Source organism: Puntigrus tetrazona, unplaced genomic scaffold (genome assembly GCF_018831695.1).
Source record: "Puntigrus tetrazona isolate hp1 unplaced genomic scaffold, ASM1883169v1 S000000520, whole genome shotgun sequence".
Lineage (NCBI taxonomy): Eukaryota > Metazoa > Chordata > Actinopteri > Cypriniformes > Cyprinidae > Puntigrus > Puntigrus tetrazona.
In genome coordinates this window covers 697,878-723,873 of record NW_025048156.1, presented here as the reverse complement: position 1 = coordinate 723,873, position 25,996 = coordinate 697,878, and the positions used below count along the sequence as shown (strand labels likewise).

General features: G+C 40.5%; 3 protein-coding genes and 2 pseudogenes across 3 annotated transcripts; 1 reads left to right on the top strand and 4 right to left on the bottom strand.

Moving 5' to 3' along the window:
- Positions 1-335: 335 nt before the first annotated feature.
- Positions 336-2,295, bottom strand: LOC122334395 (zona pellucida sperm-binding protein 3-like). Its single transcript, XM_043232272.1, has 9 exons — positions 2,154-2,295; positions 1,741-2,072; positions 1,479-1,597; positions 1,297-1,400; positions 1,050-1,227; positions 817-934; positions 660-742; positions 504-598; positions 336-429 (listed from the first exon to the last, which is right to left on the bottom strand). Exons 1-9 carry the CDS (start codon positions 2,254-2,256, stop codon positions 353-355), a joined length of 1,209 nt encoding a protein of 402 aa, XP_043088207.1. The 5' UTR covers positions 2,257-2,295; the 3' UTR covers positions 336-352.
- Positions 2,296-3,726: 1,431 nt separating this feature from the next.
- LOC122334388 lies at positions 3,727-14,383 on the top strand (annotated as a pseudogene).
- On the bottom strand, positions 7,708-9,679 carry LOC122334391 (annotated as a pseudogene).
- Positions 14,384-14,631: 248 nt separating the features above from the next.
- On the bottom strand, positions 14,632-16,586 carry LOC122334393 (zona pellucida sperm-binding protein 3-like). Its single transcript, XM_043232269.1, has 8 exons — positions 16,426-16,586; positions 16,013-16,344; positions 15,755-15,873; positions 15,573-15,676; positions 15,326-15,503; positions 14,960-15,229; positions 14,804-14,898; positions 14,632-14,728 (listed from the first exon to the last, which is right to left on the bottom strand). Exons 1-8 carry the CDS (start codon positions 16,538-16,540, stop codon positions 14,652-14,654), a joined length of 1,290 nt encoding a protein of 429 aa, XP_043088204.1. The 5' UTR covers positions 16,541-16,586; the 3' UTR covers positions 14,632-14,651.
- A 4,187-nt stretch (positions 16,587-20,773) lies between these two features.
- LOC122334373 (zona pellucida sperm-binding protein 3-like) lies at positions 20,774-22,739 on the bottom strand. Its single transcript, XM_043232246.1, has 9 exons — positions 22,587-22,739; positions 22,174-22,505; positions 21,914-22,032; positions 21,732-21,835; positions 21,485-21,662; positions 21,257-21,374; positions 21,101-21,183; positions 20,945-21,039; positions 20,774-20,867 (listed from the first exon to the last, which is right to left on the bottom strand). Exons 1-9 carry the CDS (start codon positions 22,699-22,701, stop codon positions 20,791-20,793), a joined length of 1,221 nt encoding a protein of 406 aa, XP_043088181.1. The 5' UTR covers positions 22,702-22,739; the 3' UTR covers positions 20,774-20,790.
- Between the last annotated feature and the right edge of the window lie 3,257 nt (positions 22,740-25,996).

Here is a 25,996-nt window from a genome sequence, read left to right as displayed (position 1 = left end):
CCAAAAAGCCTTATGTCAGTAGAGGTTGTGCAAGTTTGGCACCTAAAATCAAGTGGGTAAGACTGGCATTGATACTTGAACTGAGGGTGCCTTTATCATGCATATTTAAAACCAAAATGGGAGGCCTTCATTCTAGTCCAGAACACTGTCAAAAAGGCAATCTAGAGGACAAACCATTCTGTTACCTACAAGGTAGTTTACCACTTAAGATGCAATGCTTCAAGGAAGGCACAAACGCCAAATCATTGAAAATACCCATTGTCTAGGTATGCCACTCTAATGGAGTACCCCCTTGGAGAATTCTTAGTCAAGCTTAAAACAGACAAACACAGAAGTAAAGGTTTACTCTTTATTAAACACCAGCTACAGTCTTTGTTTGCTGTTGAACCACTACAGGTCCAAATGAGGCCATGCCTTGCCACTGAACACCTAGAGGGGAGAAAATAAAATAACCCTCAGAACTGCGCTCAGTATCAAAAGCCATCGTCAAAGTAGCTACCTACCACCAAAGGGAGGAGAAGCTGCAACTCCAGCATCTGGGCCACATGTTGAGTCACAGCAACTGCAAACCTGGTGGTTCCCATCAGCAGCAAACCACCTGCAAGCAAGAAATATCAGAAACGGCACCTTCAGGGTGTTCGCAAGTGCCATAAACATACCCGTTAGCAAAGGAACAGGACTTGCGGACAGCGTCACTGGGTGTAGAAGCAAGGGTGGCATTCAGAAGACACGTTATGTAGATCTGCAGGAGACGCCACAGAGAGGGTGATGAGGGGTGTCAAACCAGAACAGATGAACGAGTGCCAAAATACATACTGATGGACTAGATCTGTTCTGGAACATGAAGGCCTCCAGCTGGAACCGGAGCTTGTCATCCTGGGATCGAGGCACGAAGTGGGAGCTGGAACCTGTGAGCTTGGCATCCACAAAGCACCTGATGTAAAGAACGCCATGTCAACTACAGGATCAAACCACCAGACCTTACACCACTTATTAGACAATGGCTACAGGGAATGAACCAAGTTCAACAGCACCAGGTCACAGCTCACCCATGATTCTCAATGAAGGAATATCTCGGAAGGGAGGTTACGTCAGGTACTTGGGTTGCCACACAGCTGTCCACAAGCACACGCAGAGGGACATGGTTGTACACCTTCACAGACGCCTCAATATTAATAACGTCACCCAGGAAATACATGTTTGAAGGCCTCTCATAGGACCAGTCATCTGCAAGAAAGAACGGTTTAGGCACAGCCTCATTCATACAGCACAAGGCCTAAAAGAAACTGCACCTACCCAACATGAGCTTCAGGGAGAAGACCAAGATGTCCTCACCAACCACCGTTGAGGCATAAGGGACCCAAGCGGGCATCAAGGCATTACTGCTTACATTCTGAAGCCTGCAGTTCCAGGAGGCACCCATTAACTGGTCTAGTTGTGCCACCAGAAGCAGCAACACCAAGTCAAAGATCACTTACCTGGGATAGTGGCACTGAATACCAATAACTGCACTATTGGTACGAGTAATCGGAGCATCACCAAGAGCCACAGGAGTATAGGTGACAGAAAACGTGTAGACAAGCTCATCCTCAGTCATCTGTAAGAGATGGACGGAGTTATTTGTTAAGTGGACCAATAGCTAGGTGCCCTCTCGGAGGCTTAAGTCATTAATGGAGTAGGGTCAGGCTCAGTAAGAAACCAAGGTTAAGTGTACTATAGATATAGTAAGGATAGTTTTACCATCACCACACTGTTGCAGTCCTGTAGCGCATATTCAAAGATGAGAACCTTGGCATTTGGGTCTTGACCAACAACAGGACAGCCTCCCATAGACAAACCAGACGGCTGGATGAGCTGACCATTGCCAAACACGTCCTGCTGTACCTCCACATGAACCTGGCTCTCACTGCATAGAACGGCTACACTACTGGGAGTCACAGGTTGTCTCAACTGGAAGTTGACCGCCACGGCACTCGGCACTTCTGGGACAATGGGAAACCTCCAAGTCAAAGGCTTCACTGGAGCTTGCATCAGCTGCTTCTGTTGAAAATTAAGAGGGTCTTGTGCAACTCCTGTGGAGAGAAATAAAAACACCACTTGCAAAGGATTTCAAAACAGATCATGATTAAGGAAAGAAACTATGGTAGCTAGACCTGATGGCAGCTTGATGCCTCTTGGACTGTAACCCAAACGTCCCCATGCTTTTGTCTGGTCAAACACCACAGCCAGCACAAAAACACATTGCAGGAAGCCCATGCTGACAAATTCTGAGATGACAATCACAACAGCTTGGCTTTGTCATTAAGTACAGCTTTGAATGAAGGTGGCTCCTCCCCTTTCAGGTTGATTGATTACATTTGATCCTACTCTAGACCTGTAGAATTTATGCATTAGCAAATGAGAACATCCTAAAGGCAGGCTTTCTCAACCATGGTACACTGTCCTACAAATTTTAGCTGCTACCCCAATCAAACACATCTGATTCAGCTAATTAAGCTGTTCAGGATTACTTTTAACCTATAGTAAGGTGAGTTTGATCAAGACTGGTGCAAAACTCTGCAGGAAAGTGGCCCTCCAGGATTAGGGTTTAGGTTGGGGAATATGAAAAATGTCTGTCAGAAAACTGACAGACAAAATCTGTTAACATGCAAAATGCTTGCAAATGGTTAGCACTCCCATTTACAAACATAGAATGAGAACTGTATATTGTGTCACTTGCCATAAAATTAATTAGTAGTTCATTAGGATCAAAAGGAAATGATGATAATATGGCGTGTGAGAATCTGATGAATTCAATCTTTTAGTCATTTAAATTATATGATAACTACATATAGTTAGACTGTATAAAACTACTTGGTTGGCATATAGCTTTCCTTCTGGATCCCCAAAGCAAAGTTTTGTGCTCTTTACAAGTAAAATTTACACCAGTATAGGTTTCTTGAACATTAAAATTGACATGTAAGAGATTTGGTTGTTAAACACCTTGGGTAAATATTTTAAAATGTGGATCTGTGAAATGAGAAAAGTTCATACATACATTTGAAATGTTTTCTGAGGTAAAATGTATGTGTTCTTTTTTTTTAAAAAAAAAAGAAGACGGTTGAATTAAGTATCAGAAACAAAACAAAAAAACAACCAATACCAGTCATCCGACTTTTGAAAGAAATTACATCATAAAACCAATTTCATTTAAATGCGATAGACAGTGTGTCTTAAGACAATGTGTGTAATCTTATAAACTTGTGTGGCTGTAATTATTTTACTCAAATGTTGAAGTGAAATGTATATTTGTACTTTACAACTTGCAATAATCTATGGGATGGGAATAAAATTAAAATGAATGCTTCTGAAATAACCCAAATAAACAATGTATAATGTTGCTTTATGAGATTCAGAAAAATGCCAATAAGAATATTAGTCCTAAGAAGCAGCTATACTGATAATTCATTATCTATAGCATGATGCTGTGCTCAAGAGGAGGATCAACACAAAAACACTGATGATACTCTCAGAGGGTATTCCAGAAAGGGGTATTCCAGAAAGCAGGTTATGTGACATACCTGGGTATGTTTAAGGATAAATTCGTGGATAAGCTCAACTTTCGGTTCCAAAAACGGAGGTAACTTTCTGTGTATGTATGTAACCATAGCAACTGACTCTCTGAAGATAATCTGCTCGGGAGCAGGTTATGTTTCAGTGTGATTTCGTTTCAGAAGGTTGGTGATCATGGCGTGCCCTTTTGAGGAGGAACCTGTGGACGTAGAAGCACAAATTATACAACGTTTTTTTTCATCGGGAGATGGTTATAAGACCACGTATTGATGTGTTTGCATACCCTAATGAATATTTGAAAGAGCGTTATCGTTTTTCAAAAGATTCCTTAGTTTATTTAACACGTCTTTTAAAACTCACATACCGCAAATGTGACAAACCGCGGTTCTGCGCTTAGCACAGAAAACATTCTGTGCATTGCACTTAGGTTTTTTGTGTCTGGCCATTTTTTGTACAGTGTGGGCGATTCGGAGCATGTGGGAAAGGCAACTGTATGTCGAGCCGTTCGTTCAGTATGTCTGGCACTTAAACAGTTCTTACCCACGGTACAGTTCCCTGGCCATAAACCTCTGCTTGTTATTAAAGACGAATTCCACAGAGTGGCAGGTTTGTCCTTTGTAGTAAAATCTATGACGCATATTTAATCATATTATTTATATCTATACATGTATTCATTATGCGCGCACACACTTCATACTTCCATAACTTTCTGTTTCAGGGTTTCCAAATGTAATTGGGTGCATTGATGGCACTCACATTCCTATTAAAGCTCCATCAATAAATGAGGGAGACTGTTAATAGGAAATCTGTTCATAGTATCAATGTGCAGGTAACAACTTTTTTCCCTTCTTAAAATCTTTAAAGTCATTACTTTTTCCACTAACAAGGTAATATGTGAAGCAACCCAAATAACTACCAATGTCGAGGCAAAATGGCCAGGATCTGTGCATAATGCCAGAATTTTCATGAGTCATCATTAAGCCAGACATTTCAGCAGGGTAGGTTTTACTCTATACAAGTTTTGTTCCTTTTTATTATATTTGTGTTGTACACTTCAATAATTACAGGACAGTACAATGGTTACTTGCTGGGGGACAGAGGATACCCTTGTCTGCCTTATTTAATGACACCCAACCCTGGACCACAGACACGCTTTAACCTGGCTCACAGCCGAACACGGGCCAAGGTGGAGATGACTATAGGGATCCTCAAATCTCGGTTTCAGTGTCTGCATGGACTCCGGGTTAGTCCAGAGAGGGCATGCGACATTATAGTGGCTTGTGGTGTGCTTCACAATACTGCCACTATAAGAGGAGAGAGCCACCCTCCTTGTATTGAGGAAGATGGCCCAGAGGAACACCTACAGATTTTTCAGGCCAACAGAGACGGAAGACTTTTGAGAGACAGGATCTGTCAAAATTACTTTTATTAGTTTTTGCACTGGTCTGCCAGGCAGTTTTTTGTTTTTTTTTTTTTGGAAAAAAAAAAAAAATAAAATTTAATAAAAATGTTTTTTTATGTTGCTTTATATATATATACACACACACACACACACACACACACAACACTTAACATTCAACAGATTATTCTGACAGAAGTTCTCACCTTAAGGTGATACTCCAGTAATTCAATTTCAAATGCTTTTTTTTAACGAGGAGCCTTTTCTCTTCCATTTGAAGCTGTATAAGGTCCATCTCCATGCCACTTTTCCTTATTTGTTTTTGAAGATGGACCTTATACAGCTCCTTTGCTGGCAACTAGGAAGGAGGAAAAAATGTAATAAATGAGATTGTTTGGTCAGACAATATAATTAATATGGACACCTGGACACAAATTGTTACCCTGCTTAGATGTGTGCTGAGGTTGAAGGACCCTCATCTGCGGGCAAATCCCTAGGTATGTACTGTGAAAGGACAATGACAGTTTGTTACTCTAATGCAAAAAAGGGCAATACATTATAATGGAATACATAATACCTCAATGGATCTACCAGCATTGTCCACTTGGACAGCAGATGTGGTGTCTTCATCTTCATCATCTTCATCCTACAGGAGAAATATTCAAGTATACATTATTTGGCAAAAAAACCCTAAAAGCAACTAATGGTACCAGACAACAAATCACTTACAACTGTGACAGACTGTGTTCTTTCTGGAGGGTTAGTTAGACGGGATTCAGTCTTCTTTCTATTAGCTACATGACAGAATGAATATACTAAATCCTGTTATAATAATAGTTCAGTAATTGTGTAATCAAATATTACCTTTTTGCAGAATGTTTTTGTGTTTCATTTTGACATTTTTGACAAGCCAACTCTCTTGCTTTAGCTGATGCAGCTGTATTGCTTCTTTTTAATATTATTGGCTTAAACTCCTCATAAGCATGCATTAAAACCTCTAACTCCGCCTCGGTGAAATACGCCGCTCTCTTTTTTTCGCTTTGAGTTTCCATGGTGACTCGTGAAATCGGAGATCCATTGAAAATGTCTTTATATATGCACCGTGCATGCGCATTAACTCTGGGTAACCAGTTGGAGGTTGATTAAACTAACTCTTCTCAGGTGTTTTGGAACCGACATACTTATGGTATGCCTGTCTGGGGTAAATCAACCCAGAGGTTATGATTTATCAAATGGTAAGTTAACCAAGCTTTCTGGAATACCCCCCTGACCCCTTCCACAGTTAAGACATCCTACAAAACTCTCAGAAAAGACGTCAGGGTGGATGTTTGGTGGTTTACAAAATGTAAGATCTTTGTCAGGATACAACCATTGTTCAATAGATTAATACCAGCTGATTTTGACAAGTTTATACTGTGAAATTTTAATAAAATAAATTTTAATAAAAGTATGTTGTAGACTTTTCTTTAAGACCCTTAAAACCTAAACTTGCAAAATCCAAATGACCTCTTTAAGAGATTTTAGGTTATTAAATCAGCTCTGGAAAAATATAGCATTACTTGAGTAGTAATACCCTCAGACATCATGCCCATAGACAGCTGGCTAAACGTCAGGGCCATACTCTTAAAGATTCCAAGAATCCTATCACAGACCTCCTAACTTAGCTCAAACTGAGTGAAGAAAAGAAACTTATCTTAGTGAAGAGGTGGAGATAATCCCATTGCTGCTTTTACCTGTCTCTTACACATTATATATAGTCTATTTTTTATTTACCATGCTGTCATTCTTGTCGTATTTTATAGAAAACAGCAACATTTCTTTTTGAAAGTGCTGCAACTGCTTGTGTGATCACTTATAGATTGAATTATTCAACTTGCTAAAAGTGTTAGGGATTACTTTTATTTCTGAGCTGTGACAGATATCAGCATGTCTTTAAAGAGAGGTCACAAACATGGTCTAAGGCAAGGTTCCTAAAATCTTGCTCTGATAAAACCCAACTGATCTAATGATCATGGAAACAATGATTAGGATGTTCATATATTTGATTAGGGTTAGAGCTAAACTCTGCAGTGCATTAGACCTCCAGGGCAAGAGCTGAGGAGTCCTGATCTGTGTATCATCATATTAACTCACACCATCTCTTCTCTCCTCATGTTCTTTCAACCATGTAGCCTTGCTTCATGCATTGATGGAAGTTGTGGATAACTAGGGTTTGTTAAATCCAAATTGATCTTGGGGTTTTGAAATGGAAACCAGTGGCCACCTTGAAGCATTAAAGTTAAAAATGGACAAGGATCAGAGTGCGGTCCTGAACGCAATTAGTGAAACTGGTCTAAGAAACAAAACCAGGTTTTACACCAATTCCAGGCATTAAATGCTCATTTAAAACTGGTGTTTCCCTGTTACCAAAAAGCCTTACGTCAGTAGAGGTTGTGCAAGTTTGGCACCTAAAATCAAGTGGGTAAGACTGGCATTGATACTTGAACTGAGGGTGCCTTTATCATGCGTATTTAAAACCAAAATGGGAGGCCTTCATTCTAGTCCAGAACACTGTCAAAAAGGCAATCTAGAGGACAAACCGTTCTGTTACCTACAAGGTAGTTTACCACTTAAGATGCAATGCAAGAGACCAACAGTGCTTCAAGGAAGGCACAAACGCCTAATCATTAAAAAAACCCATTGTCTAGGTATGCCACTCTAATGGAGTACCCCCTTGGAGAATTCTTAGTCAAGCTTAAAACAGACAAACACAGAAGTAAAGGTTTACTCTTTATTAAACACCAGCTACAGTCTTTGTTTGCTGTTGAACCACTACAGGTCCAAATGAGGCCATGCCTTGCCACTGGACACCTAGAGGGGAGAAAATAAATAAAATAACCCTCAGAACTGCGGTCAGTATCAAAAGCTATCGTCAAAGTAGCGACCTACCACCAAAGGGAGGAGAAGCTGCAACTCCAGCATCTGGGCCACATGTTGAGTCACAGCAACTGCAAACCTGGTGGTTCCCATCAGCAGCAAACCACCTGCAAGCAAGAAATATCAGAAACGGCACCTTCAGGGTGTTCGCAAGTGCCATAAACATACCCGTTAGCAAAGGAACAGGACTTGTGGACAGCGTCACTGGGTGTAGAAGCAAGGGTGGCATTCAGAAGACACGTTATGTAGATCTGCAAGGAGACGCCACAGAGAGGGTGATGAGGGGTGTCAAACCAGAACAGATGAACGAGTGCCAAATACATACTGATGGACTAGATCTGTTCTGGAACATGAAGGCCTCCAGCTGGAACCGGAGCTTGTCATCCTGGGATCGAGGCACAAAGTGGGAGCTGGAACCTGTGAGCTTGGCATCCACAAAGCACCTGATGTAAAGAACGCCATGTCAACTACAGGATCAAACCACCAGACCTTACACCACTTATTAGACAATGGCTACAGGGAATGAACCAAGTTCAACAGCACCAGGTCACAGCTCACCCATGATTCTCAATGAAGGAATATCTCAGAAGGGAGGTTACGTCAGGTACTTGGGTGGCCACACAGCTGTCCACAAGCACACGCAGAGGACATGGTTGTACACCTTCACAGACGCCTCAATATTAATAACGTCACCCAGAAAATACACATTTGAAGGCCTCTCATAGGACCAGTCATCTGCAAGAAAAGAACGGTTTAGGCACAGCCTCATTCATACAGCACAAGGCCTAAAAGAAACTGCACCTACCCAACATGAGCTTCAGGGAGAAGACCAAGATGTCCTCACCAACCACCGTTGAGGCATAAGGGACCCAAGAGGGCATCAAGGCATTACTGCTTACATTCTGAAGCCTGCAGTTCCAGGAGGCACCCATTAACTGGTCTAGTTGTGCCACCAGAAGCAGCAACACCAAGTCAAAGATCACTTACCTGGGATAGTGGCACTGAACACCAATAACTGCACTATTGAGTGCGAGTAATCGGAGCATCACCGAGAGCCACAGGAGTATAGGTGACAGAAAACGTGTAGACAAGCTCATCCTCAGTCATCTGTAAGAGATGGACGTAGTTATATGGACCAATAGCTAGGTGCCCTCTCGGAGGCTCATGTCACTCATGGAGTAGGGTCAGGCTCAGTAAGAAACCAAGATTCAGTGTACTATAGATAATATAGTAAGGATAGTTTTACCATCACCACACTGTTGCAGTCCTGCAGTGCATATTCAAAGATGAGAACCTTGGCATTTGGGTCTTGACCAACAACAGGACAGCCTCCCATAGACAAACCAGACGACTGGATGAGCTGACCGTTGCCAAACATGTCCTGCTGTACCTCCGCATGAACCTGGCTCTCACTGCATAGAACGGCTACACTACTGGGAGTCACAGGTTGTCTCAACTGGAAGTTGACCGCCACCTCGCTCGGCACTTCTGGGACAATGGGAAACCTCCAAGTCAAAGGCTTCACTGGAGCTTGCATCAGCTGCTTCTGCTGAAAATTAAGAGGGTCTTGTGCAACTCCTGTAGAGAGAAATGAAAACACCACTTGCAAAGGATTTCAAGACAGATCATGATTAAGGAAAGAAACTACGGAAGCTAGACCTGATGGCAGCTTGATGCCTCTTGGACTGTAACCCAAACGTCCCCATGCTTTTGTCTGGTCAAACACCACAGTCACAACCAGCACAAAAACACACTGCAGGAAGCCCATGCTGACAAATTCTGAGATGATAATCACCAGAGCTTGGCTTTGTCATTAAGTACAGCTTTGAATGAAGGTGGCTCCTCCCCTTTCAGATTGATTGATTACATTTGATCCTACTATAGACCTGTAGAATTTATGCATTAGCAAATGAGAACATCCTAAAGGCAGGCTTTCTCAACCATGGTACACTGTCCTACAAATTTTAGCTGCTACCTAATCAAACACATCTGATTCAGCTAATTAAGCTGTTCAGGATTACTTTTAACCTATAGTAAGGTGAGTTTGATCAAGACTGGTTCAAAACTCTGCAGGAAAGTGGCCCTCCAGGATTAGGGGTTGAGGTTGGGAATATGAAAAATGTCTGTCAGAAAACTGACAGACAAAATCTGTTAACATGCAAAATGCTTGCAAATGGTTAGCACACTCATTTACAAACATAGAATGAGAACTGTATATTGTGTCACTTGCCATCAAATTAATTAGTAGTTCATTAGGATCAAAAGGAAATGATGATAATATGGCGTGTGAGAATCTGATGAATTCAATCTTTTAGTCATTTAAATTATATGATAACTACATATAGTTAAACTGTATAAAACTACTTGGTTGGCATATAGCTTTCCTTCTGTATCCCCAAAGCAAAGTTTTGTGCTCTTTACAAGTAAAAACATTGTTGGTTTCTTGAACATTAAAAACAACATGTAAGAGATGTGGTTGTTAAACACCTTGGGTAAATATTTTAAAATGTGGATCTGTGAAATGAGAAAAGTTCATACATATATTTGAAACGTTTTCTGAGGTAAAATGTATTTGTTCGCCTTTTTTAAAAAAAAAGAAGGTTGAATTAACTATCAGAAACTAAACAAAAAAACAACCAATACCAGTCATCCGACTTGAAATTACATCATAAAACCAATTTCATTTAAATGCGATAGACAGTGAGTCTTAAGACAATGTGTGTAATCTTATAAACTTGTGTGGCTGTAATTATTTTACTCAAATGTTGAAGTGAAATGTATATTTGTACTTTACAACTTGCAATAATCTATGGGATGGGAATAAAATTAAAATGAATGCTTCTGAAATAACCCAAATAAACAATGTATAATGTTGCTTTATGAGATTCAGAAAAATGCCAATAAGAATATTAGTCCTAAGAAGCAGCTATACTGATAATTCATTGTCTATAGCATGATAAGCTATAGCACTTAAACAGTTCTTACCCACGGTACAGTTCCCTGGCCATAAACCTCTGCTTGTTATTAAAGACGAATTCCACAGAGTGGCAGGTTTGTCCTTTGTAGTAAAATCTATGACGCATATTTAATCATATTATTTATATCTATACATGTATTCATTATGCGCACACACACTTCATACTTCCATAACTTTCTGTTTCAGGGTTTCCAAATGTAATTGGGTGCATTGATGGCACTCACATTCCTATTAAAGCTCCATCAATAAATGAGGGAGACTGTTAATAGGAAATCTGTTCATAGTATCAATGTGCAGGTAACAACTTTTTTCCCTTCTTAAAATCATTAAAGTCATTACTTTTTCCACTAACAAGGTAATATGTGAAGCAACTGAAATAACTACCAATGTTGAGGCAAAATGGCCAGGATCTGTGCATGATGCCAGAATTTTCCGCGAGTCATCATTAAACCAGACATTTCAGCAGGGTAGGTTTTACTTTATACAAATTTTGTTCCTTTTTACTATATTTGTGTTGTACACTTCAATCATTACAGGACAGTACAATGGTTACTTGTTGGGGGACAGAGGATACCCTTGTCTGCCCTATTTAATGACACCTAAGCCTGGACCACAGACACGCTTTAACCTGGCTCACAGCCGAACACGGGCCAAGGTGGAGATGACTATAGGGATCCTCAAATCTCGGTTTCAGTGTCTGCGTGGGCTCCGGGTTAGTCCAGAGAGGGCATGTGACATTATAGTGGCTTGTGTTGTGCTTCACAATATTGCCACTATAAGAGGAGAGAGCCACCCTCCTTGTATTGAGGAAGATGGCCCAGAGGAACACCTACAGATTTTTCAGGCCAACAGAGACGGAAGACTTTTGAGAGACAGGATCTGTCAAAATTACTTTTATTAGTTTTTTGCACTGGTCTGCCAGGCAGTTTTTTGTTTTGTTTTTTTTGGAAAAAAAAACAAAAAATAAAATTTAATAAAAATGTTTTTTTATGTTGCTTTATATATACACACACACACACACACACAACACTTAACATTCAACAGATTATTCTGACAGAAGTTCTCACCTTAAGGTGATACTCCAGTAATTCAATTTCAAATGCTTTTTTTTAACGAGGAGCCTTTTCTCTTCCATTTGAAGCTGTATAAGGTCCATCTCCATGCCACTTTTCCTTATTTGTTTTTGAAGATGGACCTTATACAGCTCCTTTGCTGGCAACTAGGAAGGAGGAAAAAATGTAATAAATAAGATTGTTTGGTCAGACAATATAATTAATATGGACACCTGGACACAAATTGTTACCCTGCTTAGATGTGTGCTGAGGTTGAAGGACCCTCATCTGCGGGCAAATCCCTAGGTATGTACTGTGAAAGGACAATGACAGTTTGTTACTCTAATGCAAAAAAGGGCAATACATTATAATGGAATACATAATACCTCAGTGGACCTTCAATACCTTCATCATCTTCATCCTACAGGAGAAATATTCAAGTATACATTATTTGGCAAAAAAACCCCTAAAAGCAGCTAAAGGTACCAGACAACAAATCACTTACAACTGTGACAGACTGTGTTCTTTCTGGAGGGTTAGTTAGACGGGCTTCAGTCTTCTTTCTATTAGCTACATGACAGAATGAATATACTAAATCCTGTTATAATAATAGTTCAGTAATTGTGTAATCAAATATTACCTTTTTGCAGAATGTTTTTGTGTTTCATTTTGACTTGGCTTAAAGTTCTTGTGGCTCCAGAAGGATTACACCTTATTAAATAAGTAAAGAAAAACTAAAGAAATAAATGGCAGCAAAAGTAAATGCTTTCATAGTGATATATTCAAAAGGATGTGTAAATCATACTTAATTATTTTGAATTATAATAAAACAGGAGCCAATAACAAATTTGCAATTTAATACACTCACGCATTTACTCGGTCTGTTATTTTTTGACAAGCCAACTCTCTTGCTTTAGCTGATGCAGCTGTATTGCTTCTTTTTAATATTATTGGCTTAAACTCCTCATAAGCATGCATTAAAACCTCTAACTCCGCCTCAGTGAAATACGCCGCTCTCTTTTTTTCGCTTTGAGTTTCCATGGTGACTTGTGAAATCGGAGATCCATTGAAAATGTCTTTATATATGCACCGTGCACGCGCATTAACTCTGGGTAACCAGTCGGAGGTTGATTAAACTAACTCTTCTCAGGTGTTTTGGAACCGACATACTTATGGTATGCCTGTCTGGGGTAAATCAACCCAGAGGTTATGATTTATCAAATGGTAAGTTAACCAAGCTTTCTGGAATACCCCCCTGACCTCTTCCACAGTTAAGACATCCTACAAAACTCTCAGAAAAGACGTCAGGGTGGATGTTTGGTGGTTTGCAAAATGTAAGATCTGTGTCAGGATACAACCATTGTTCAATAGATTAATACCAGCTGATTTTGACAAGTTTATACTGTGAAATTTTAATAAAATAAATTTTAATAAAAGTATGTTGTAGACTTTTCTTTAAGACCCTTAAAACCTAAACTTGCAAAATCCGAATGACCTCTTTAAGAGATTTTAGGTTATTAAAACAGCTCTGGAAAAAAATAGCATTAGTTTAGTAGTAATACCCTCAGACGTCATGCCCACAGACTCCAGGCTAAACATCAGGGCCATACTCTTAAAGATTCCAAGAATCCTATCACAGACCTCCTAACTTAGCTCAAACTGAGTGAAGAAAAGAAACTTATCTTAGTGAGGAGGTGGAGATGATCCCATTGCAAGCTATGACATTCTTTTGAAGACTGATTGGTTGTTCAAGAAGGGAATAAAAGACTGCTTTTACCTCCCTCTTACACACTATAGTCTATTTTTTTTTTTATTTACCATGCTGTCATTCTTGTATTTTATAGAAAACAGCAACATTTGTTTTTGAAAGTGCTGCAACTGCTTGTGATCACTTATAGATTGAATTATTCAACCTGCTAAATGTGTTAGGGATTACTTTTATTTCTGAGCTGTGACATATCAGCATGTCTTTAAAGAGAGGTCACAAACGTGGTCTAATGCAAGGTTCCTAAAATCTTGCCCTAGAGTTTAGCTATAACCCTGATAAAACCCAACTGTGATCTAATGATGGAGACACTCATTAGGATGTTCATAGGTTTGATTAGGGTTAGAGCTAAACTCTAGTGCATTAGACCTCCAGGGCAAGAGCTGAGGATTCCTGAGCATCATATTAACTCAACATCTCTTCTCCCTCATGTTCTTTCAACCATGTAACCTTGCTTCACGCATTGATGGATGGAAGACGTGGATCTCAAGGGTTTGTTAAATCCAAATTGATCTTGGGGGTTTGAAAAGGAAAGCAGTGACCGCCTTGAAGCATTAAAGTTACAAATGGACAAGGATCAGAGTGCAGTCCTGAACGCAAATATTAGTGAAACAGAATCAGGTTTTTAAAGGTTTGTAAACCAATTCCAGGCATTAAATGCTCATTTTAAACTGGCATTTCCCTGTTACCAAACAGCCTTCACATCAGTAGAGGTGATGTGAGGTGAATGGGAGGCCTTCATTCTAGTCCAGAACACCATCAAACGTGCAATCTAGAGGACAAACCATTCTGTTACCTACAAGGTAGTTTACCACTTAAGATGCAATGCAAGAGACCAACAGTGCTTCAAGTAGATGTTTTTGGCACAAACTCCAAATCATTGAAAATACAATTGTTTAGGTATGCCACTCTTCTAATGGAGTCCCCTTAGAGAATTCTTAGTCAAGCTTAAAACAGACAAACACAGAAGTAAAGGTTTTCTACTCTTTATTAAACACCAGCTACTGTCTTTGTTTGCTGTTGAACGACTACAGGTCCAAATGAAGCCATGCCTTGCCACTGGACACCTGGAGGGGAGAAAATAAAACAACCCTCAGAACTGCGCTCAGTAATCAAAAGCTATCGTCAAAGTAACTACCTACCACCAAAGGGAGGAGAAGCTGCAACTCCAGCATCTGGGCCACATGTTGAGTCACAGCAACTGCAAACCTGGTGGTTCCCATCAGCAGCAAACCACCTGCAAGCAAGAAATATCAGAAACGGCACCTTCAGGGTGTTCGCAAGTGCCATAAACATACCCATTGGCAAAGGAACAGGACTTGTGGACAGCATCACTGGGTGTAGAAGCAAGGGTGGCATTCAGAAGACACGTTATGTAGATCTGCAAGGAGACATACAGTGAGGGTGATGAGGGTGTCAAACCAGAATGAGTGCCAAATTCAATACATACTGATGGACTAGATCTGTCCTGGAACATGAAGGCCTCCAGCTGGAACCGGAGCTTGTCATCCTGGGATCGAGGCACGAAGTGGGAGCTGGAACCCGTGAGCTTGGCATCCACAAAGCACCTGATGTAAAGAATGCCATGTCAACTGCAGGATCAAGCCACCAGACCTCACACCAATTATTAGACAATGGTTCAACAGCACCAGGTCACAGCTTACCCATGATTCTCAATGAAGGAATATCTCGGAAGGGAGGTTACATCAGGTACTTGGGTGGCCACACAGCTGTCCACAAGCACACGCAAAGGGACATGGTTGTACACCTTCACAGACGCCTCAATATTAATAACATCACCCAGGAAATACACGTTTGAAGGCCTCTCATAGGACCAGTCATCTGCAAGAAAGAACGGTTTAGGCACAGCCTCATTCATAGAGCACAAGGCCTAAAAGAAACTGCACCTACCCAACATGAGCTTCAGGGAGAAGACCAAGATGTCCTCACCAACCGCCGTTGAGGCATAAGGGACCCAAGCTGGCATCAAGGCATTACTGCTTACATTCTGAAGCCTGCAGTTCCAGGAGTCACCCATTAACTGGTCTAGTTGTGCCACCAGAAGCAGCAGCACCAAGTCAAAGATCACTTACCTGGGATAGTGGCACTGAACACCAATAACTGCACTATCGGTACGTGTAATCAGAGTATCACCGAGAGCCACAGGAGTATAGGTGACAGAAAACGTGTAGACAAGCTCATCCTCAGTCATCTGTAAGAGATGGACATAGTTATATGGACCAATAGCTAGGTGCCATCTCAGAGGCTTAAGTCACTCATGGAGTAGGGTCAGGCTCAGTAAGAAACCAAGATTCAGTGTACTATAGATAATATAGTAAGGATAGTTTTACCATCACCACACTGTTGCAGTCCTGTAGCGCATATTCAAAGATGAGAACCTTGGCGTTTGGGTCTTGACCAACAACAGGACAGCCTCCCATAGACAAACCAGACGGCTGGATGAGCTGACCATCACCAAAAATGTCCTGCTGTACCTCCACATGAACCTGGCTCTCACTGCATAGAACGGCTACACTACTGGGAGTCACAGGTTGTCTCAACTGGAAGTTGACCGCCACCTCGCTCGGCACTTCTGGGACAATGGGAAACCTCCAAGTCAAAGGCTTCACTGGAGCTTGCATCAGCTGCTTCTGCTGAAAATTAAGAGGGTCTTGTGCAACTCCTTTGGAGAGAAATAAAAACACCACTTGCAAAGGATTTCAAAACAGATCATGATTAAGGAAAGAAACTACAGAAGCTAGACCTGATGGCAGCTTGATGCCTCTTGGACTCAGACTGTAACCCAAACTTCCCCATGCTTTTGTCTGGTCAAACACCACAGCCACAACCAGCACAGAAACACACTGCCAGAAGCCCATGCTGACAAATTCTGCGATAACAAACACCAGAGCTTGGCTTTGTCATTAAGTACAGCTTTGAATTAAGGTGGCTCCTCCCCTTTCAGGTTGATTGATTACATTTGATCCTCCTCTAGACCTGTAGAATTTATGCATTAGCAAATGAGAACATCCTAAAGGCAGGCTTTCTCAACTCCAGTTCACTGTCCTATAAATTTTAGCTCCCGCCCTAATCAAACACACCTGAACCAGCCAATTAAGATTTTCAGGATTACTTGTAAACTACAGTGAGGTGAGTTTGATCAAGACTGGTGCAAAACTCTGCAGGAGTTGTCCTCCTGGATCAGGGTTGAGAACCCGTTCCAGAACGTCCCTAGTTGATAAAAGGCTTGATATGGATTTGGTGACTATAATAAAGTTTTGCCATGTCATGTTATCATGTTTGCATGCCTTACTGTCATACATAAATATATTCTACTTTGCTAATTAAAAGGATGTTAACTAAAAGCCACTAACTGAATCTCACAATTACTAATTAAGTTGACAAAAATAAATAATATTTTTTTATGTTCTTAATTTTTATTTATTTCTATTGTGAAGGCAGTTCACAAAGAGAAATCTTCACCTAAAACCATACACACAGTCCAACAAACAACTTGAGAACAACCATCTGAAATCTGACTAAAACGATTAAATCTAGGGGTATATTCAATTTTTTCAATTCAATTCAAATTTATTTGTATAGCGCTTTTTACAATGGCTATTGTTCCAAAGCAGCTTCACAAAAGCAAATCATTACACAACAGGATGAATTACAATACAAGAAAATTCAAGATAGAATTAATCCAGACGGAAGGTTAAGTTTTCCTCGACGTCATCGCAGGAAGGTCATCTCCTCACGGGTCCACTGGAGAGGCTCGGTACCTAGATGCCTCGGGATGTGCATCCCGAGGTGGAGACAAAAGGATAATTAGCGTAGCGGCCATTCATACTATTGGGAATCACAATGTACTGTAGCATAGGTTCATGTGAATCTTTATGAGTATGCTTGGCTAAAAAGATATGTCTTTAGCCTAGACTTAAATGATATGAAATGTATATGAAAAATGTCTGTCAGAAAACCAACAGACAAAATCTGTTAGTATGCGAAATGCTTGCAAATGGTTAGCACTACCATTTACAAACATAGAATGAGAACTGTATTGTGTCACTTGCCATAAAATTAATTAGCAGTTTATTAGCATCAAAAGGAAATTATAATAATATGGCGTGTGAGAATCTGATGAATTCAATCTTTTAGTCATTTAAATTATATGATAACTACATATAGTCAGACTGTATGAAACTACTTGGTTGGCATATAGTTTTCCTTCTGGATCCCTAAAGCAAAGTTTTGTGCTCTTTGCAAGTAAAATTTACACCAGTATAGGTTTTTTGAACATTAAAAACAACATGTAAGAGATGTGGTTGTTAAACACCTTGGGTATATATTTTGAAATGTGGATCTGTGAAATAAGGGCTGTCCCAAGACCTACAGTGTGCACTGGGGCGGTATGCAGCTGAGTGTGAAGCGGCTGGGATGAGAATCAGCACCTCTAAGCCTGAGGCCATGGTTCTCAGTCGGACAAGGGTGGCTTACCCCCTTCAGGTTGGTGGGGAGTTTGTGCCTCTGGTGAAGGAGTTTCAGTATCTTGGGGTCTTGTTCAGGAGTGAGGGAAGGATGGAACGAGAGATCAACTGCAGTAATGCTGTTGCTGTACCGGTCTGTCATGGTGAAGAAGGAGCTGAGTTGCAAGGCGAAGCTCTTGATTTACCGGTTGACTACTCTCACCTATGGTCATGAGCTTTGGGCCATGACTGAAAGGATGAGATACCGGATATAAGCAGCCGAAATGAGTTTCCTCCATAGGGTGGCTGGGCGCTCCCTTAGAGATATGGTGAGGAGTTCAGTCACTCGGGGTAGACCCACTGCTTCTTCACATCAAGAGAAGCCAGCTGAGGTGGCTCAGGCATCTGTTCCCAATGCCTCCCGGACGCCTCTAAATGGAGGTGTTCCCGGGCATGTCCCACCGGGAGGAGGCCCTGGGAATGACCTAGGACATGCTAGAGGGACCATGTCTCTCGGCTGGCCTGGGAGCGCCTCGGTGTTTCCCTGGAAGAGCTGGAGGAAGTGTCTGGGGAGAAGGAAGTGTGGGTGTCCCTGCTTAGACTGTTGCCCGGATAAGCGGTAGTGAATGGAATGGAATAGATGTGTGAAATGAGAAACGTTCATACATGCATTTAAAACGTTTTCTGAGGTAAAAATTTATGTGTTCGCCTTTTTTTAAAAAAAAGAAGGTTGAATTAACTATCAGAAACAAAACAAAAAAACAACCAATACCAGTCATCCGACTTTTGAAAAATTACATCATAAAACCAATTTCATTTAAATGCTATAGACAGTGTGTCTTAAGACAATGTGTGTAATCTTATAAACTTGTGTGGCTGTAATAATTTTACTGTAATAATGTTGAAGTGAAATGTACATTTGTACTTTACGACTTGCAATAATCTATGGGATGGAAATAAAATTGAAATGAATACTTCTTAAATAACTCAATTAAACAATGTATAATGTTGCTTTATGAGTTTCAGAAAAATTAATTAGTCCTAAGAACCAGCTATACTGATAATTCATTGTCTGTAGCATGATGCTGTGCTTAAGAGGAGGATCAACACAAACGCAATGAAGATACTCTCAAACCTCTTCCACAGTTAGACATCCTGCAAAACTCTCAGCAAAGACATCAGGGTGGATGTTCGGTGGTTTAAAAAAAAATGTAAGATCTGTGTCAGGATACAACCATTGTTCAATAGATTAATACCAGCCGATTTTGACAGGTTTACACTACCACTGAGAAATTTTAATAAAAGTATGTTCTAGACTTTAAGACCCTTAAAACCTAAACTTGCAAAATCCGAATGACCTCGTTAAGAGATTTTTGGTTATTAAAACAGCTCTGGAAAAAAAAAATAACATTACATTAGTGATAGCCTCAGACGTCATGCCCACAGACAGCTGGCTAAACGTCAGGGTCATTCTCTGAAGGATTCCAAGAACCCTATCAGAGAGCTCCTATCTTAGTTCAAACTAAGTGATGACAAACTTCTCTTAGTGAGGAGATGATCCCATTGCGAGATATGACAGTTTTGAAGACTGGTTGTCCAAGAAAGGAATCGCAGAGCGCTTTTACTTCTCTCTCACACACACACAGTATATAGTCTTTTTTTTACCATGCTGTCACGCTTTATGCATTTCATAGGAAACGGCAAAAAGGATTTTTTTTTAAGTGTTGCAATTGCTTGAGCTCTTAGATTTAATTTTTCAACCTGCTAAATGTGTTAATGTATTGATTACTTTTATTTCTGTGCTGTGACAGAGATCAGCATGTCTTTAATAAGATCGGTCACAAATGTAGTCTAATAAAAGGCCCTGGAGTTTAGCTCCAACCCTGATAAAACCCATCTGTGATCTAACGATCATGAAGACATTGAGGACACTCATGTTTGATTAGGGTTAGAGCTAAACTCTGCAGTTCATTAGACCTCCAGGGAGAGATCTGAGGTTTCCTGATCTGTGCAGAATCATTAACTCACAACATTTCTTCTCCCTCATGTCCTTTCAACCATGTAGCCTTCTGTCATGCATTGATGGATGGAAGTTGTGGATAACTCAAGGGTTTGTTAAAATCAAATTGATCTTGGGGGTTTGAAAAGGACAGCGGTGGCCACCTTGAAGCATTAAAGTCACAAATGGACAAGGATCAGAGTGTGGTCCTGAAAGCAAATATTAAACCGAACCAGGTTTTTACACCAATTCCACGTATTAAATGCTCATTTTAAACAGGCATTTCCCTGTTACTAAACAGCCTTACATCAGTAGAGGCTGTGCAAGTTTGGCACCTAAAATCAAGTGGGTAAGACCGTCATTGATACTTGAACAGAGGGTGCCTTTATCATGCATATTTAAAACCAAAATGGGAGGCCTTCATTCTAGTCCAGAACACAGTCAACAGGGCAATCTAGAGGACAAACTATTCTTTCAGTTACCTACAAAGTAGTTTTCCACTTAAGATGCAATGCAAGAGACCTACAGTGCTTCAAAGAAGTGGATGTTTTAGGCACTCAAACCACTGAAAAATTCCATGGTCTAGGTAAGCCACTCTTCTACATGGAGTCCCCTTAGTCAAGCTTAAAACAGACAAAACACAGAAGTAAAGGTTTTCTCTTTATTAAACACCTGCTACAGTCTTTGTTTGCTGTTGAACCACTACAGGCCCAAATGAGGCCATGCCTTGCCACTGAACACCTAGAGGGGAGAAAATAAATAAATAACCCTCAGAACTGCGCTCAGTATCAAAAGCTATTGTCAAAGTAGCTACCTACCACCAAAGGGAGGAGAAGCTGCAACTCCAGCATCTGGGCCACATGTTGAGTCACAGCAACTGCAAACCTGGTGGTTCCCATCAGCAGCAAACCACCTGCAAGCAAGAAATATCAGAAACGGCACCTTCAGGGTGTTCGCAAGTGCCATAAACATACCCGTTAGCAAAGGAACAGGACTTGCGGACAGCGTCACTGGGTGTAGAAGCAAGGGTGGCATTCAGAAGACACGTTATGTAGATCTGCAAGGAGACGCCACAGAGAGGGTGATGAGGGTGTCACACCAGAACAGATGAACAAGTGCCAAATACATACTGATGGACTAGATCTGTCCTGGAACATGAAGGCCTCCAGCTGGAACCGGAGCTTGTCATCCTGGGATCGAGGCACGAAGTGGGAGCTGGAACCCGTGAGCTTGGCATCCACAAAGCACCTGAGGTAAAGAACGCCATGTCAACTACAGGATCAAACCACCAGACCTTACACCAATTCTTAGATGAAGTGGCTACAGGCAATGAACCAAGTTCAACAGCACCAGCTCACCCATGATTCTCAATGAAGGAATATCTCGGAAGGGAGGTTACGTCAGGTACTTGGGTGGCCACACAGCTGTCCACAAGCACACGCAGAGGGACATGGTTGTACACCTTCACAGACGCCTCAATATTAATAACGTCACCCAGGAAATACACGTTTGAAGGCCTCTCATAGGACCAGTCATCTGCAAGAAAGAACGGTTTAGGCACAGCCTCATTCATAGAGCACAAGGCCTAAAAGAAACTGCACCTACCCAACATGAGCTTCAGGGAGAAGACCAAGATGTCCTCACCAACCGCCGTTGAGGCATAAGGGACCCAAGCTGGCATCAAGGCATTACTGCTTACATTCTGAAGCCTGCAGTTCCAGGAGCCACCCATTAACTGGTCTAGTTGTGCCACCAGAAGCAGCAACACCAAGTCAAAGATCACTTACCTGGGATAGTGGCACTGAACACCAATAACTGCACTATCGGTACGAGTAATCAGAGTATCACCGAGAGCCACAGGAGTATAGGTGACAGAAAACGTGTAGACAAGCTCATCCTCAGTCATCTGTAAGAGAGATGGACATGGTTATATGGACCAATAGCTAGGTGCCATCTCAGAGGCTTAAGTCACTCATGGAGTAGGGTCAGGCTCAGTAAGAAACTGAGATTAAGTGTACTACAGATAATATAGCAAGGATAGTTTTACCATCACCACACTGTTGCAGTCCTGCAGTGCATATTCAAAGATGAGAACCTTGGCATTTGGGTCTTGACCAACAACAGGACAGCCTCCCATAGACAAACCAGATGGCTGGATGAGCTGACCGTCACCAAACATGTCCTGCTGTACCTCCACATGAACCTGGCTCTCACTGCATAGAACGGCTACACTACTGGGAGTCACAGGTTGTCTCAACTGGAAGTTGACCGCCACCTCGCTCGGCACTTCTGGGACAATGGGAAACCTCCAAGTCAAAGGCTTCACTGGAGCTTGCATCAGCTGCTTCTGCTGAAAATTAAGAGGATCTTGTGCAACTCCTGTAGAGAGAAATAAAAACACCACTTGCAAAGGATTTCAAAACAGATCATGATTAAGGAAAGAAACTACAGAAGCTAGACCTGATGGCAGCTTGATGCCTCTTGGATTTAGACTGTAACCCAAACTTTCCCATGCTTTTGTCTGGTCAAACACCACAGCCACAACCAGCACAAAAACACACTGCAGGAAGCCCATGCTGACAAATTCTGAGATGATAATCACCAGAGCTTGGCTTTGTCATTAAGTACAGCTTTGAATTAAGGTGGCTCCTCCCCTTTCAGGTTGATTGATTACATTTGATCTTCCTCTAGACCTGTAGAATTTATGCATTTGCAAATGAGAACATCCTAAAGGCAGGCTTTCTCAACCCCAGGTTAACTGTCCTACAAATTTTAGCTGCCACCCTAATCAAACACATCTGAACCAGCTAATTAAGCTGTTCAGGATTACTTTTAACCTATAGTAAGGTGAGTTTGATCAAGACTGGTGCAAAACTCTACGGGAAAGTGGCCCTCCAGGATTAGGGTTGAGTTTGGGCAATATGAAAAATGTCTGAAATTATGTTAATATGCAAAATGCTTGCAAATGGTTAGCACTCCCATTTACAAACATAGAATGAGAACTGTATATTGTGTCACTTGCCATAAAATTAATTAGCAGTTTATTAGGATCAAAAGGAAATGATGATAATGTGGCGTGTGAGAATCTGATGAATTCAATCTTTTAGTCATTTAAATTATATGATAACTACATATAGTTAAACTGTATAAAACTACTTGGTTGGCATATAGCTTTCCTTCTGGATCCCCAAAGCAAAGTTTTGTGCTCTTTGCAAGTAAAATTTACACCAGTATAGGTTTCTTGAACATTAAAAATGACATGTAAGAGATGTGGTTGTTGAACACCTTGGGTAAATATTTTAAAATGTGGATCTGTGAAAAGAGAAAAGTTCATACATACATTTGAAACGTTTTCTGAGGTAAAAATGTATGTGTTCGCCTTTTTTAAAAAAGAAGAAGGTTGAATTAACTATCAGAAACTAAACAAAAAAACAACCAATACCAGTCATCCGACTTTTGAAAGAAATTACATCATAGGCAAGGCAAGGCAAGTTTATTTATATAGCACATTTCATACACAATGGTAATTCAAAGTGCTTTACAAGAGAGGAAATAAAATAATTACAAGATTTAAATAACAATAAAGGAAATTAAAATAAAATAAAAACACTGATTTAAGATAAATTGAATTTAAAGCAAAAAGAGATTGATTTAAAACAGTTTAAAATAAAAGAAGCAAACAGTTCGGACGCAGCACAGTGCTCATGCTGTAAATGCAACTAGCATGTCTTTAATAAGAGAGGTCACAAACTCATAAAACCAATAACATTTAAATGCGATAGACCGTGTGTCTTAAGACAATGTGTCTTAAGACAATGTGTGTAATCTTATAAATCTTGTGTGGCTGTAATTATTTTACTCAAAAGTTTAAGTGAAATGTATATTTGTACTTTACGACTTGCAATAATTTATGGGATGGAAATAAAATGAAAATGAATGCTTCTTAAATAACTCAATCAAACAATGTATAATGTTGCTTTTTGAGTTTCAGAAAAATGCCAATAAGAATATTACTCCTAAGAAGCAGCTATACTGATAATTCATTGTCTATAGCATGATGCTGTGCTCAAGAGGAGGATCAAAACAAAAACACTGACGATACTCTCAGACCTCTTCCACAGTTAGACATCCTGCAAAACTTTCAGAAAAGACGTCAGGGTGGATGTTTGGTGGTTTAAAAAAAACATAAGATCTGTGTCAGGATACAATCATTATTCAATAGATTAATACCAGCTGATTTTGACAGGTTTATACTACCACTGAGAAATTTTAATAAAAGTATGTTGTAGACTTTTCTTTAAGATCTTTAAAACCTAAACTTGCAAACTCCGAATGACCTCTCTAAGAGATTTTAGGTTATTAAAACAGCTCTGGAAAAAAGTAGCATTACTTTAGTAGTAATACCCTCAGACATCATGCCCATAGACTCCAGGCTAAACAGCAGGGCCATACTCTTAAAAATTCCAAGAGTCCTATCACAGACCTCCTAACTTAGCTCAAACTGAGTGAAGAAAAGAAACTTATCTTAGTGAGGAGGTGGAGATGATCCCATTGCTAGCTATGACAGAGTCTTTTGAAGACTTAATTGGTTGGTTGTCCAAGAAGGGAATAAAAGAGCACTTTTACCTCTTTCTCTCTTACACACACTATATATAGTCTAGTTAGTTTTTTTTTTTATTTACCATGCTGTCATTCTTGTCGTATTTTATAGGAAACAGCAACATATGTTTTTGAAAGTGCTGCAACTGCTTGTGTGATCACTTATAGATTGAATTATTCTTGCTAAATGTGTTAATGTAGTGATTACTTTTATTTCTGAGCGGTGACAGAGATATTAGCATGTCTTTAATAAGAGAGGTCACAAACGTGGTCTAATGCAGGGTTCCTAAAATCTTGCCCTGGAGTTTAGCTCCAACCCTGATAAAACCCAACTGTGATCTAATGATCATGAAGATATTGATTAGGATGCTCAGATATGTTTGATTAGGGTTAGAGCTAAACTCTGCAGTGCATTAGACCTCCAGGGCAAGATTATAGGAATCTGAGGATTCCTGATCTGTGTAGCATATTAACTCACTGTCATGCATTGTGCTCCCTGTCATGTTTTTTCAGCCATGTAGCCTTGCTTCACGCATTGATGGATGTTGTGGATAACTCAAGGGTTTGTTAAATCCAAATTGATCTTGGGGGGTTTGAAAAGGAAAGCAGTGACCGCCTTGAAGCAATAAAGTTACAAATGGACAAGGACCAAAGTGTGGTCCTGCACGCAAATATTAGTGAAACTGGTCTAAGAAACAAAACCAGGTTTTTAAAGGTTTGTACACCAATTCCAGGCATTAAATGCTCATTTTAAACTTGGTTTGTGTTGTTTGCCGGTCTGCTCTTGGTGGTAAGAATACTTCAAATCTGCTCCTCCAAATTTAGAGAAGGTTTTAATTCCAAAAGAAATAGCTGCACGCACATCGGTTTTACTGTTGGGAAGGCCTCGATGGATAGCCTAAAGTGAAGCTGGATGGTGTAGGCAGACATACATTGCATGCAATAATCTGTGTTTATTGACTGAGCCGGAAAAGGACAGCAATAAACGGTAAACAGATATAGTATAGGAATGATAGGAAGCGCACATAAAGTCTGTGGCTACCGTGCTTGGGAGTTATAGGGGGCTGAACGGGCAGGCTGAAGTCCTGCAGCGTACTGCTTTTTTTATTGTGTTAAGGAAGAGAATCAGTGAAAGAGCGAGTAGAACTGACAGGTCACTCAGGGAGAGTGTAGTGTTGTAGGATATGTGTCTGTGTATTGGATGGTAAAGGTTTGAGAAAGAAATAAGTTTTGTAAGGCGTAGGTAAAAATGTTAGGCACCCACTTTTGAA